General features: G+C 46.2%; 1 protein-coding gene across 1 annotated transcript in view; it reads left to right on the top strand.

The window, feature by feature from the left end:
- The window catches only part of LOC119926693 (guanylate-binding protein 1-like), a 28,485-nt gene extending 16,108 nt beyond the window's left edge, over positions 1-12,377 (top strand). Inside the window, exons 8-11 of the mRNA XM_038744990.1 lie at positions 2,813-3,025; positions 5,485-5,587; positions 11,771-11,964; positions 12,137-12,377. Of these exons, the coding sequence (XP_038600918.1) occupies positions 2,813-3,025; positions 5,485-5,587; positions 11,771-11,964; positions 12,137-12,262 (636 nt within the window). The 3' untranslated portion in view covers positions 12,263-12,377. The remainder of the gene's footprint in view (positions 1-2,812; positions 3,026-5,484; positions 5,588-11,770; positions 11,965-12,136) is intronic.

The following is a 12,377-nucleotide window of genomic DNA, read 5'->3' as shown; positions in this document are numbered from 1 at the left end:
GTCTGCTGTGTAACCTTCCCAGACTGAGCCCCCTCCTTCCTCTCCCCTTCCTCCCCCTCCCCATCCCCGCCTTACCTCCTTCCCTTCCCCACAGCACCTGTATGTATGTATATATGTTTGTACATATTTATTACTCTATTTATTTATTTATTTATTTTACTTGTACATATCTATTCTATTTATTTTATTTTGTTAGTATGTTTGGTTTTGTCTCCCCCTTTTAGACTGTGAGCCCACTGTTGGGTAGGGACTGTCTCTATATGTTGCCAATTTGTACTTCCCAAGCGCTTAGTACAATGCTCTGCACACAGTAAGCGCTCAATAAATATGATTGATGATGATGATGATGACCTTGGACAAGTCACTTCACTTCTCTGAGCCTCAGTTATCTCATCTGTAAAATCGGGATGAAGACTGTGAGCCCCCTGTGGGACAACCTGATCACCTTGTATCCCCCCCCCAGTGCTTAGAACAGTGCTTGGCACATAGTAAGTGCTTAACAAATGCCATTATTATTATTATTATTTATTGAGCGCTTTCCATGTGCAAAGCACTGTACTAAGTGATGGGGAGAGTACAGTACAATAGAGTTGGTAGACATGATCCCTACCTACAAGAAGCTCACTGTCTAGAGGGGGAGATGCACATTAAATATATTTCAATTAGGGGAAATGGGAGAGTATAAGGATATGTTTCCACTGAGCAGCGTGGCTCAGTGGAAATAGCAAGGGCTTTGGAGTTAGAGGTCATGGGTTCAAATCCCGGCTCTGGCAATTGTCAGCTGTGTGACTTTGGACAAGTCACTTATCATATCTTCTTATGAAATCTCTCGCTCCATCCCTTCTCCCCTCCTTAACTTCCATCTTCAACCGCTCACTCTCCACTGGTTCCTTCCCCTCTGCCTTCAAACATGCCCATGTCTCTCCCATCCTAAAAAAACCCTCTCTTGACCCCACCTCACCTTCTAGTTATCGTCCCATATCCCTCCTACCATTCCTTTCCAAACTCCTTGAACGAGTTGTCTACACGCGCTGCCTAGAATTCCTCAACAACAACTCTCTCCTCGACCCCCTCCAGTCTGGCTTCCGTCCCCTTCATTCCACGGAAACTGCCCTCTCAAAGGTCACCAATGACCTCCTGCTTGCCAAATCCAACGGCTCATATTCTGTCCTAATCCTCCTCGACCTCTCAGCTGCCTTTGACACTGTGACCTTCTCCTCAACACGCTATCTGACCTTGGCTTCACAGACTCCGTCCTCTCCTGGTTCTCCTCTTATCTCTCCGGTCGTTCTTTCTCAGTCTCTTTTGCAGGCTCCTCCTCCCCCTCCCACCCTCTTACTGTGGGGGTTCCCCAAGGTTCAGTGCTTGGTCCCCTTCTGTTCTCAATCTACACTCACTCCCTTGGTGACCTCATTCGCTCCCACGGCTTCAACTATCATCTCTACGCTGATGACACCCAGATCTACATCTCTGCCCCTGCTCTCTCCCCCTCCCTCCAGGCTCGCATCTCCTCCTGCCTTCAGGACATCTCCATCTGGATGTCCGCCCGCCACCTAAAGCTCAACATGTCGAAGACTGAGCTCCTTGTCTTCCCTCCCAAACCTTGCCCTCTCCCTGACTTTCCCATCTCTGTTGACGGCACTACCATCCTTCCCGTCTCACAAGCCCGCAAACTTGGTGTCATCCTCGACTCCGCTCTCTCATTCACCCCTCACATCCAAGCCGTCACCAAAACCTGCCGGTCTCAGCTCCGCAACATTGCCAAGATCCGCCCTTTCCTCTCCATCCAAACTGCTACCCTGCTCATTCAAGCTCTCATCCTATCCTGTCTGGACTACTGCACCAGCCTTCTCTCTGATCTCCCATCCTCGTGTCTCTCTCCACTTCAATCCATACTTCATGCTGCTGCCCGGATTATCTTTGTCCAGAAACGCTCTGGGCATGTTACTCCCCTCCTCAAAAATCTCCAGTGGCTACCAATCAATCTGCGCATCAGGCAGAAACTCCTCACCCTGGGCTTCAAGGCTGTCCATCCCCTCGCCCCCTCCTACCTCACCTCCCTTCTCTCCTTCTACTGCCCAGCCCGCAACCTCCGCTCCTCCACCGCTAATCTCCTCACTGTACCTCGTTCTCGCCTGTCCCGCCGTCGACCCCAGGCCCACGTCATCCCCCCGGGCCTGGAATGCCCTCCCTCTGCCCCTCCGCCAAGCTAGCTCTCTTCCTCCCTTCAAGGCCCTGCTGAGAGCTCACCTCCTCCAGGAGGCCTTCCCAGACTGAGCCCCTTCCCTCCTCTCCCCCTCGTCCCCCTCTCCATCCCCCCATCTTACCTCCTTCCCTTCCCCACAGCACCTGTATATATGTATATATGGTTGTACATATTTATTACTCTATTTATTTATTTATTTATTTATTTATTTTACTTGTACATTTCTATCCTATTTATTTTATTTTGTTGGTATGTTTGGTTCCGTTCTCTGTCTCCCCCTTTTAGACTGTGAGCCCACTGTTGGATAGGGACTGTCTCTATGTGTTGCCAATTTGTACTTCCCAAGCGCTTAGTACAGTGCTCTGCACATAGTAAGCGCTCAATAAATACGATTGATTGATTGATTGATTGATTCTCTGTGCCCCAGTTACCTCATCTGTAAAATGGGGATTAAGACTGTGAGCCCTCTGTGGGACAACCTGATCGCCTTGTAACCTCCCCAGAGCTTAGAACAGTGCTTTGCACATAGTAAGCGCTTAATAAATGTCATCATTATATGTCCTTATTGATGCCTACCCTCCCCTTCTGCCTTTGGTTTCACTACAGACCCATCTGTTAGGAAGACGGGATGACTTCGTGAAGCAGAATGAAAAAGAGTCAACCAAACGCTGCGAGACTTTGCTTCAGAATATTTTCAAGCCTCTGGAGGAGGAAATAAAGAATGGATCCTTCATCAAACCGGGAGGATATAACCTCTTTCTTCAGAAGAAACAAAAACTAAAGCAGCAATATGAGCGGGAGTCAAGAAAGGAACTACTGGTAAGCCCTTTCTTGAAATTGTGGAATTAAGGCCTTGGAACTATCATTCTTTAATCCGAGTTCCATAAGGGCCTGGCCTGTTTATAAGGATATAAACTTATCCTTATACTCTCCCATTTCCCCTAGTTGAAATATATTTAATGTGCATCTCCCCCTCTAGACAGTGAGCTTCTTGTGGGTAGGGATCATGTCTACCAACTCTATTGTACTGTACTGTCCCCATCACTTAGTACAGTGCTTTGCACATGGAAGGGTACTGGCCTTTTCCTAGCAAGTGCTCAGTTAAAAGTCCAATAAACCAAAGTATTGATTGTTTCTGGCCTGGTGGAGTAGCTGGGGATGGACAAAAAATGCTCATCCATAGCTGCCGGGGCCATGCTGATGCTGACAAATGGTTTATTGCGTGTGTGCTTTTTATTGATATTTATTAAGCACTTACTAATCAATCAATCGTATTTATTGAGTGCTTACCATGTGCAGAGCACTGTACTAAGTACCAGGTAGTAACACAATACAGCAGAATTAGAACAACAGAATTCTAGACTGTGAGCCCACTCTTCTAGACTGTGAGCCCACTGTTGGGTAGGGACCGTCTCTATAGGTTGCCAACTTGGACTTCCCAAGCGCTTAGTACAGTGCTGTGCACACAGTAAGCGCTCAATAAATACGATTGAATGAATGAATGAATTAGCAGAATTAGCTAATTAACCGAATTAGTAGTCATGTTCCCTGCCCATAATGAGCTTATTCATTCATTCAGTCATATTTTTTGAGCACTTACTGTGTGCTAAACACTGTCCTAAGTGCTTATTATTCACATGAATAAATTGATAATTTATAATATATAATTTAAAGATATGTACAAAAGTGCTATGGGTTTGGGGGTGGGGTGAAAACCAAATGTCACAAACCCATAACCTTGACGTTATTCTTGACTCCTCTCTCTCTCTCAGTCAGCCACATATCGGTCCCACCTTCACAACATAACTAAAATCCACCCTTTCCTCTCAATCCAAACTGCTACCACGATAATGCAATCACTCATCTAGATTACTACAGCAGCCTCCTTGCTGACCTCCCAGCCTCCTGTCTCTCCCCACTCCAGTCAATCAATCAATCAATCAATCGTATTTATTGAGCGCTTACTGTGTGCAGAGCACTGTACTAAGCACTTGGGAAGCACAAGTCGGCAACATATAGAGACAGTCCCTACCCAACAACGGGCTCACAGTAGAAGGGGGAGACGGACAACAAAACAAAACATGTAAAAAATCTTTTCAAGGTGGACTCTGAGGAAATCCCAGGTTTCTCTCTGTCACATTTCATTCAATCAATCGTATTTATTGAGCGCTTACTGTGTGCAGAGCACTGTACTAAGCGCTTGGGAAGTACAAATCAAAGTGAGGAAGGCAGATACAATACAGTCGGATGGGGCACCGGCCCTGTCCCACATGGGGCTCTCGCTCCTAATAGGGAGGGAGAACATTATCCTTTTTTGCAGATGAGGAAACAGAGGCTCAGAGAAGCCAAGTGACTTTCCCAAGGTTACATAATAATAATTATGGTATTGGTTAAGATCTTACTATGTGCCAGGCACTGTACTGAGCGCTGGATTATTCATTCATTCATTCATTCAATCATATTTATTGAGTCCCACATGGGGCTCACAGTTTTAATCCCCCTTTTACAGATGAGGTAACTGAGGCTCAGGGAAATTAAGTGATTTGCCCAAGGTCACACAGCAGACATGTGGCGGAGCCAGGATTCGAACCCATGACCTCTGACTCCAAAGCCCGTGCTCTTTCCACTGAGCCACGCTGTAGTGAATAGAGCAGGGCCTAGGAGTGAGAAGGTCTTGGGTTCTAATTCGGCTCCGCCACTTGTCTGCCGTGTGGCCATGGGCAAGTCATTTCACTTCTCTGGGCATCAGTTCCCTCATTTGTAAAATGGGGATTAAGACTGTGAGCCCCATGCAGGACAGGGACTGTGTCTAACCCGATTTGCTTGTATTCACCCCAGCGCTTAGTACAGTGCCCAGAACATAGTAAGTGTTTAACAAATCCTTTAGAGAAGCAGCGTGGCTCAGTGGAAAGAGCATGGGCTTTGGAGTCAGAGGTCATGGGTTCGAATCCTGGCTCCGCCACATGTCTGTGTGACCTTGGGCAAGTCACTTAACTTCTCTGAGCCTCAGTTACCTCATCTGTAAAATGAGGATTAAGACTGTGAGCCCCACGTGGGACAACTTGATCACCTTCTATCCCCCCCAGCGCTTAGAACAGTGCTTTGCACATAGTAAGCGCTTAACAAATACCATTAAAAAAAATTTAAAAATTTTAAAAAATCCCACAATTATTATCATTACTTGTTTAAGGGACACCTGAAAACCCAGTCGTGAAAGTCTTTTCTTTTACCCTACGTCACTATTTCTCATTTTTAACTGGCTGCTTTCCTGTCCCCAGGCTGAGGAGACTCTTCTAAAGTATCTGCAATCCACGGAAGATACGGCAAACGCAATATTACAGATGGATCAGTCACTCTCAGAAAAGGAAAAGATGATCAAAGGTAAAAAATACATAAAAGGCACGTAGGAAGCAGCATGACTAGTGGAAAGAGCCCAGTCCTTGGAGTCAGAGGACCTGGGTTCTAATCCTGTCTCCACCACCTGTCAGCTGTGTGACCTTGGACAAGTCACTCCACTTCTCTGTTACGCAGTTACCGCCATCTGTAAAATTCATTCATTCATTCAGTCGTATTTATTGAGCGCTTACTGTGTGCAGAGCACTGTACTAAGCGCTTGGAAAGTCCAAGTTGGCAACATCTAGAGAGGGTCCCTACCCAACATCGGGCTCACAGTCTAGAAGGGGGAGAATGAGGATTAAGACTGTGAGATGCATGTGGGACGGAGACTGTGTTCTCTCATATCTACCCCAGAGTTTAGTACAGTGCCTGGCGCATAGTAAGTGCTTAATGAATACCATAAAAAACGGCACTGGATCTAGGGAGGATGCAGGAATCCAGAGGGCTTATTCATTCAATCGTATTTATTGAGCGCTTACTGTGTGCAGAGCACTGTACTAAGCGTTTGGAAAGTCCAAGTTGGCAACATCTAGAGACAGTCCCTACCCAACAGCGGGCTCACAGTCTAGAAGGGGGAGACAGACAACGGAACAAAACATATTAACAAAATAAAATAGAATAAATATGTACAAGTCAAATAAATGGAGTACTAAATCTGTACCAACATATATACAGGTGCTGTGGTGAGGGGAAGGAGGTCAGGCGGTGGGGTGGTCTCTCACAAGGTACTTAAGTTTTCCGTACTTCACGTTCCACGGCTGTAAATTATAATGATCTCGTTGGCGGGGACTGTGTCTCTTTATTGTTGTACTCTCCCAGGTGCTTAGTACGATGTTCTGCACACAGTGAGCACTCAATAAATATGATTGAATGCATGAATGAATAAATGCCTGTCTCTCCCAACCTCACAGGAATGTTGTGAGGATAAACTGAGCTGACTAATGTGGGAGTGCTTTAGAAAATAATTACCATATTATTAGGAAAGGGGCAGTAGACGACTTTGTAGGTCCTAGGATTTTTGTTCACCGTGACTGGATACACTTGGGCACCTTTATAATTCTTCCCAGGGAAGACCTCTTAACATTCCCCCAAAACATGTGCATTCAGGTGTCTAAGAATGATGGTACTTCTTGTTGTATTGTACGCTCCCAAGTGCTGTGCACACGGTAAGCACTCAATAAATCCAACTGAATGAAAATGGTATCTGTTAAGCACCTATTAAGCTACCAGTGGTCACTCTGCTGTCCCGATCATATTTCTAAAAAAAGGGTCCATCCCAATCAATCAATCAATCAATCAATCATATTTATTGAGTGCTTACTGTGTGCAGAGCACTGTACTAAGCGCTTGGGAAGTACAAGTTGGCAACATATAGAGACAGTCCCTACCCAACAGTGGGCTCATAGTCTAAAAGGGGGAGACAGAGAACAAAACCAAACATACTAACAAAATAAAATAAATAGAACAGATATGTACAAGTAAAATAAATAAATAGAGTAATAAATGTGTACAAACATATACACATATATACAGGTGCTGTGGGGAAGGGAAGGAGGTAAGATGGGGGGATGGAGAGGGGGAAGAGGGGGAGAGGAAGGAAGGGGCTCAGTCTGGGAAGGCCTCCTGGAGGAGGTGAGCTCTCAGTAGGGCCTTGAAGGGAGGGAGAGAGCTAGCTTGGCGGATGGGCAGAGGGAGGGCATTCCAGGCCCGGGGGATGACGTGGGCCGGGGGTCGACGGCGGGACAGGCGAGAGCGAGGTACGGTGAGGAGATCAGCGGCGGAGGAGCGGAGGGGGCGGGCTGGGCTGGAGAAGGAGAGAGAGGAGGTGAGGTAGGAGGGGGCGAGGGGATGGACAGCCTTGAAGCCCAGGGTGAGGAGTTTCTGCCTGATGCGCAGATTGATTGGTAGCCACTGGAGATTTTTGAGGAGAGGAGTAACATGCCCAGAGAGTTTCTGGACAAAGACGATCCGGGCAGCAGCATGAAGTATGGATTGAAGTAGGGAGAGACACGAGCATGGGAGATCAGAGAGAAGGCTGATGCAGTAGTCCAGACGGGATAGGATGAGAGCTTGAACGAGCAGGGTAGCAGTATGGATGGAGAGGAAAGGGCGGATCTTGGCAATGTTGCGGAGCTGAGACCGGCAGGTTTTGGTGACGGCTTGGATGTGAGGGGTGAATGAGAGAGCGGAGTCGAGGATGACACCAAGGTTGCGGGTGTCATCCTCATCCCACCGCTCCTCACTGCTCAAGAATCTTCAGTGGTTGCCCACCGGCCTCCATACCTAACAGAAACTCTTTAAGTCACTGTATCGGCCCGGCCTCTCCTCCCTTACCTCACTGATCTCCTATTACAGCCCAACGAGCCCACTTCATTCCTGCAGTACCAACTTACTCACTGGGCCTCCATCTCCTCTATCTCGTCGCCAACCCTCTTTCCCACATCTTCCCTCCTCTTTCCCACATCTTCCCTCCTCTTTCCCACATCTTCCCTCTGGCCGGGAACTCCGTCCCCCTCCCTCTATGCCAGATCAGCCCTCTCCCCATCTTCAAAGCCTTATTAAAGTCACGTCTCCTCCAGGAGGGCTTCTCTGATTAAGTCCTCTTTTTCCCCAGCTCCCCTTCCCATCTGGGTCATCTCTGCACTTGGATCAGTGACCTTTGGGCTTTGGTATTTGCCCCACCCCAAACGCTACGGCACTTATGCACATATCTATAAATTATATTTTGTAAAATATGTGGTGTTCATTATAATAATATTAATATTTGTTCAGCACTTACTTTGTCCCAAGCCCTGTTCCGAGCACAAGATAATCATGCTGGACACAGTTCCTGTCTCACATGGGGCTCACAGTCTAGGTAAAGAGTAGTAGGATTAAGAGCTCAATAAATACGTTCGAATGAATGAATCAATATCAAAAGTGACTTGCCCAAGGATACGCAGCAGACAAGAGGAGGAGCGGGGATTAGAACCCAGGACCTTCTGAGTTCCAGCCCTGCTCTGTAATCACTAGGCCACGCCGATTTCCTCCTAACAATCCGTGGTCTGTTCCCTTCTAATACCCTGCGGTGTTTGCGAGTTTGCAGCGGTTGCCATTTCGCCTTTGAATATTGCATAGATGTGGTTCTGTTCTGCAGGCATTTTCTTCCTCTCCATCCCCCCCGTCTTACCTCCTTCCCTTCCCCACAGCACCTGTATATATGTATATATGTTTGTACAGATTTATTACTCTATTTATTTATTTATTTTACTTGTACATATCTATTCTATTTATTTTATTTTGTTAATATGTTTGGTTTTGTTCTCTGTCTCCACCTTCTAGGCTGTGAGCCCACTGTTGGGTAGGGACCGTCTCTAGATGTCGCCAACTTGTACTTCCCAAGCGCTTAGTACAGTGCTCGGCACACAGTAAGCGCTCAATAAATACGATTGATTGATTGATTGATTAGTCCCCATTTTATGGATGAGAAAACTGAGGCACAGAGAAGTTCATTCATTCATTCATTCAATCGTATTTATTGAGCACTTACTGTGTGCAGAGCACTGTACTAAGCGCTTGGGAAGCACAAGTTGGCAACATATAGGGACAGTCCCTACCCAACAGCGGGCTCACAGTCTAGAAGGGGGAGACAGACAGCAAAACAAAACATATTAACAAAATAAAATAAATATAATAGTAAATAATAATAATAATAATGGCATTTATTAAGCGCTTACTATGTGCAAAGCACTGTTCTAAGCGCTGGGGAGGTTACAGGGTGATCAGGTTGTCCCACGGGGGGCTCACAGTCTTAATCCTCATTTTACAGGTGAGGTAACTGAGGCACAGAGAAGTTAAGTGACTTGCCCAGAGTCACACAGCTGACAGTTGGCAGAGCCGGGATTTGAACCCCTGACCTCTGCCTCCAAAGCCCGGGCTCTTTCCACTGAGCCACGCTTCTTCCCACAATATGTCCAAGTAAAATAAATAGAGTAATAAATCTGTACAAACGTATATACAGGTGCTGTGGGGAGGGGAAGGAGGTAGGGCGGGGGGGGGATGGGGAGGAGGGGAGGGAGAAGTAAATGACTTGCCCAGGGACACACAGCAAGAGCAGGGATTCGAACCCAGGTCCTCTGATTCCCAGTGCTCTTTCCACTAGGCCATGTTGCTTCTCATGTTTATTACATTTATCATGGTAAATGTATCTATTATATATGTATATTATGTTTTCCTTGTTTATCATGGTAAATGTATCTATTATATATATATATTATGTTTTCCTTGTTTATCTTAATGTCTGTCTCCCCCTCTAGACGGTAAACTCATTGTGTGAGGGGAACATATCAGCCAATTCTGATATACTATACTCTCTACTGGGTTTTATCCCTGCTCTTGTTATCTCAAGTTCTCAGATTGCTTAGTACAGAGCTCTCTCAATAAATATCATTGTTGATGCTGATTATGTGGGGGTCAAGTAGCTCCGTAAGTACTAGGGTTTTTGTGTACTCCAACTGTGCACCGTGTGTACTGTGTGTACTGTGTGCTCTGCACACGGTAAGCGCTCAATAAGTACGATTGATTGATTGATTGATTGAACTTGATGTCTTTGGGCTCCTCAGAATTCTGTCAGGAAAAGACCTCTTCTTCAATCCTACCGCATTCCACTGTCTTCTAGTTCCCTATTTTCTAGAGAAGCAGCGTGGCTCAGTGGAAAGAGCCCGGGCTTTGGAGTCCGAGGCCATGGGTTCAAATCCCTGCTCTGCCAATTGTCAGCTGGGTGACTGTGGGCAAGTCACTTCACTTCTCCGGGCCTCAGTCACCTCATCTGTAAAATGGGGATTAAGACTGTGAGCCCCCCGTGGGACAACCTGATCTCCTTGTAACCTCCCCAGCGCTTAGAACGGTGCTTTGCACATAGTAAGTGCTGAATAAATGCCATTATTATTATTTTCTGAGGGAATTCCGTAAGGTCTGTCCAAAGAAGGCTCTTTCTTATTAGTACTTGTTAAGCGCTATGTGCCAGGCACTGTGCTAAGCACTGGGGTGGATGCAAGATGATGGGATAGGACACAGTTCCCGTCCTACAGAGGGTTCAGTCTGAATCCCCATTTGACAGATGAGGTAGCGGAGGCACAGAGAACTGAAGAGGCTTGCCCAAGTTCCCAAAGCAGACAAGCGGTGGAGCCAGGATTAGAACCCAGGTCCTCCGCGGGGAACATGTTTACCAGTTCTGTTGTACTGTACTCTCTCAAGCACTTAGTACAGTGCTCTGCACACAGTAAGCACTCAATAAATGCCATTTATTGATTGATTGGGCCTAGACTAGGCCCCCCTTTTCCTCTGCTCCTCCTCCCCTCCCCATCGCCCCAGCACCCTTCATCATCAATCGCATTTATTGAGCGCTTACTGTGTGCAGAGCACTACTAAGCGCTTGGGAAGTACAAGTTGGCAACATATAGAGACAGTCCCTACTCAACAGTGGGCTCACTTGTGTATATATGTACATATTTGTTATTCTAATTATTTTATTAATGATGTGCATGTATTTATAATTCTATTATTTGTATTGATGCTATGGATGATGATTTACTTGTACCTGTTTTGTTGTCTATCTCCCCCCTTCTAGACTGTGAGCCCGTTGTTGGGTAGGGACCGTCTCTGTTGCTGAATTGTACTTTCCAAGCGCTTAATACAGTGCTCTGCACATAGTAAGTGCTCAATAAATATGATTGAGCATTGAATGAATGTTTCCACCAGACCACGCTGTTTCTCGACAGATTGCTCCGTCCAAGGAGGAGCTATAGAAAAATGAAAAGGACGGGAGCCAGACAGGAACGAGTTTGTGTTTCTGATGAAGCTGTTGCATTTTTATTACTCTATTTATTTACTCTATTTATTACTCTATTACTCTATTTATTTATTACTCTATTTATTTATTATTACTCTATTTATTATTATTCTATGTATTTATTTTACTTGTGCATATCTATTCTATTTATTTTATTTTGTTACTGTTTGGTTTTGTTCTCTGTCTCCCGCTTCTAGCCTGTGAGCCCACTGTTGGGTAGGGACCGTCTCTATGCGTTGCCAACTTGGACTTCCCAAGCGCTTAGTACAGTGCTCTGCACACGGTAAGCGCTCCATAAATACGATTGATTGATTGATTTTTCTGCTTTCTCCCTTCAGCGGAGAAGACCAAAGCTGAGGCCGCAGAGCAGTCAGTCAAGCGGTTACAGGAAATGCAAGCGAGGAGTCAGCAACTGCTGGATCAGAAGGAGAGAAGTCACCAGGAGCATATGACACAACTGACCCAGAAGTTGGAAAGGGAGAGGGAGCAGATTCTGGCACAGCAAGAGAAGGCCTTAAATTTAAAATTAGAGGTAATCGCAGTCCATCCTCAACCCGGCGATTGGCCGAGAAAGGGGAGAAACCCGGTCCCGGTTGAGGGTGGTCGGACTCGGTTCGTGGTGAGAGACCAAAGGGCCATTCCGCTGGGCTTTTATCTCTGCTCTCCTTATCTCGGGGTCTCAGATTCCTTTCCTGTTCCCACAGGAGCAGGCGAGATTAATGCGGGATGGGTTCCAAAATGAAAGCCAGCGACTACAGGAACAGATTCAGCACCTCCGGATGCAGACCCAGAACAACAGTCGACCCAGATCAACTTGCATCATCATCTGAAGATCTTTGATCAATAGTACTCTCATGCGCGCGTCACTCTCTGTCATTGTCTGAAGGTGTTTTATCGATAGTACTCTTACATCTGTCGCGAGCCCTCGGTAATAATAATAATAAT

This window comes from Tachyglossus aculeatus, chromosome 4 (genome assembly GCF_015852505.1).
Source record: "Tachyglossus aculeatus isolate mTacAcu1 chromosome 4, mTacAcu1.pri, whole genome shotgun sequence".
Classification (NCBI taxonomy): Eukaryota; Metazoa; Chordata; class Mammalia; order Monotremata; family Tachyglossidae; genus Tachyglossus; species Tachyglossus aculeatus.
This window is presented reverse-complemented; position numbering and strand designations above follow the sequence as displayed.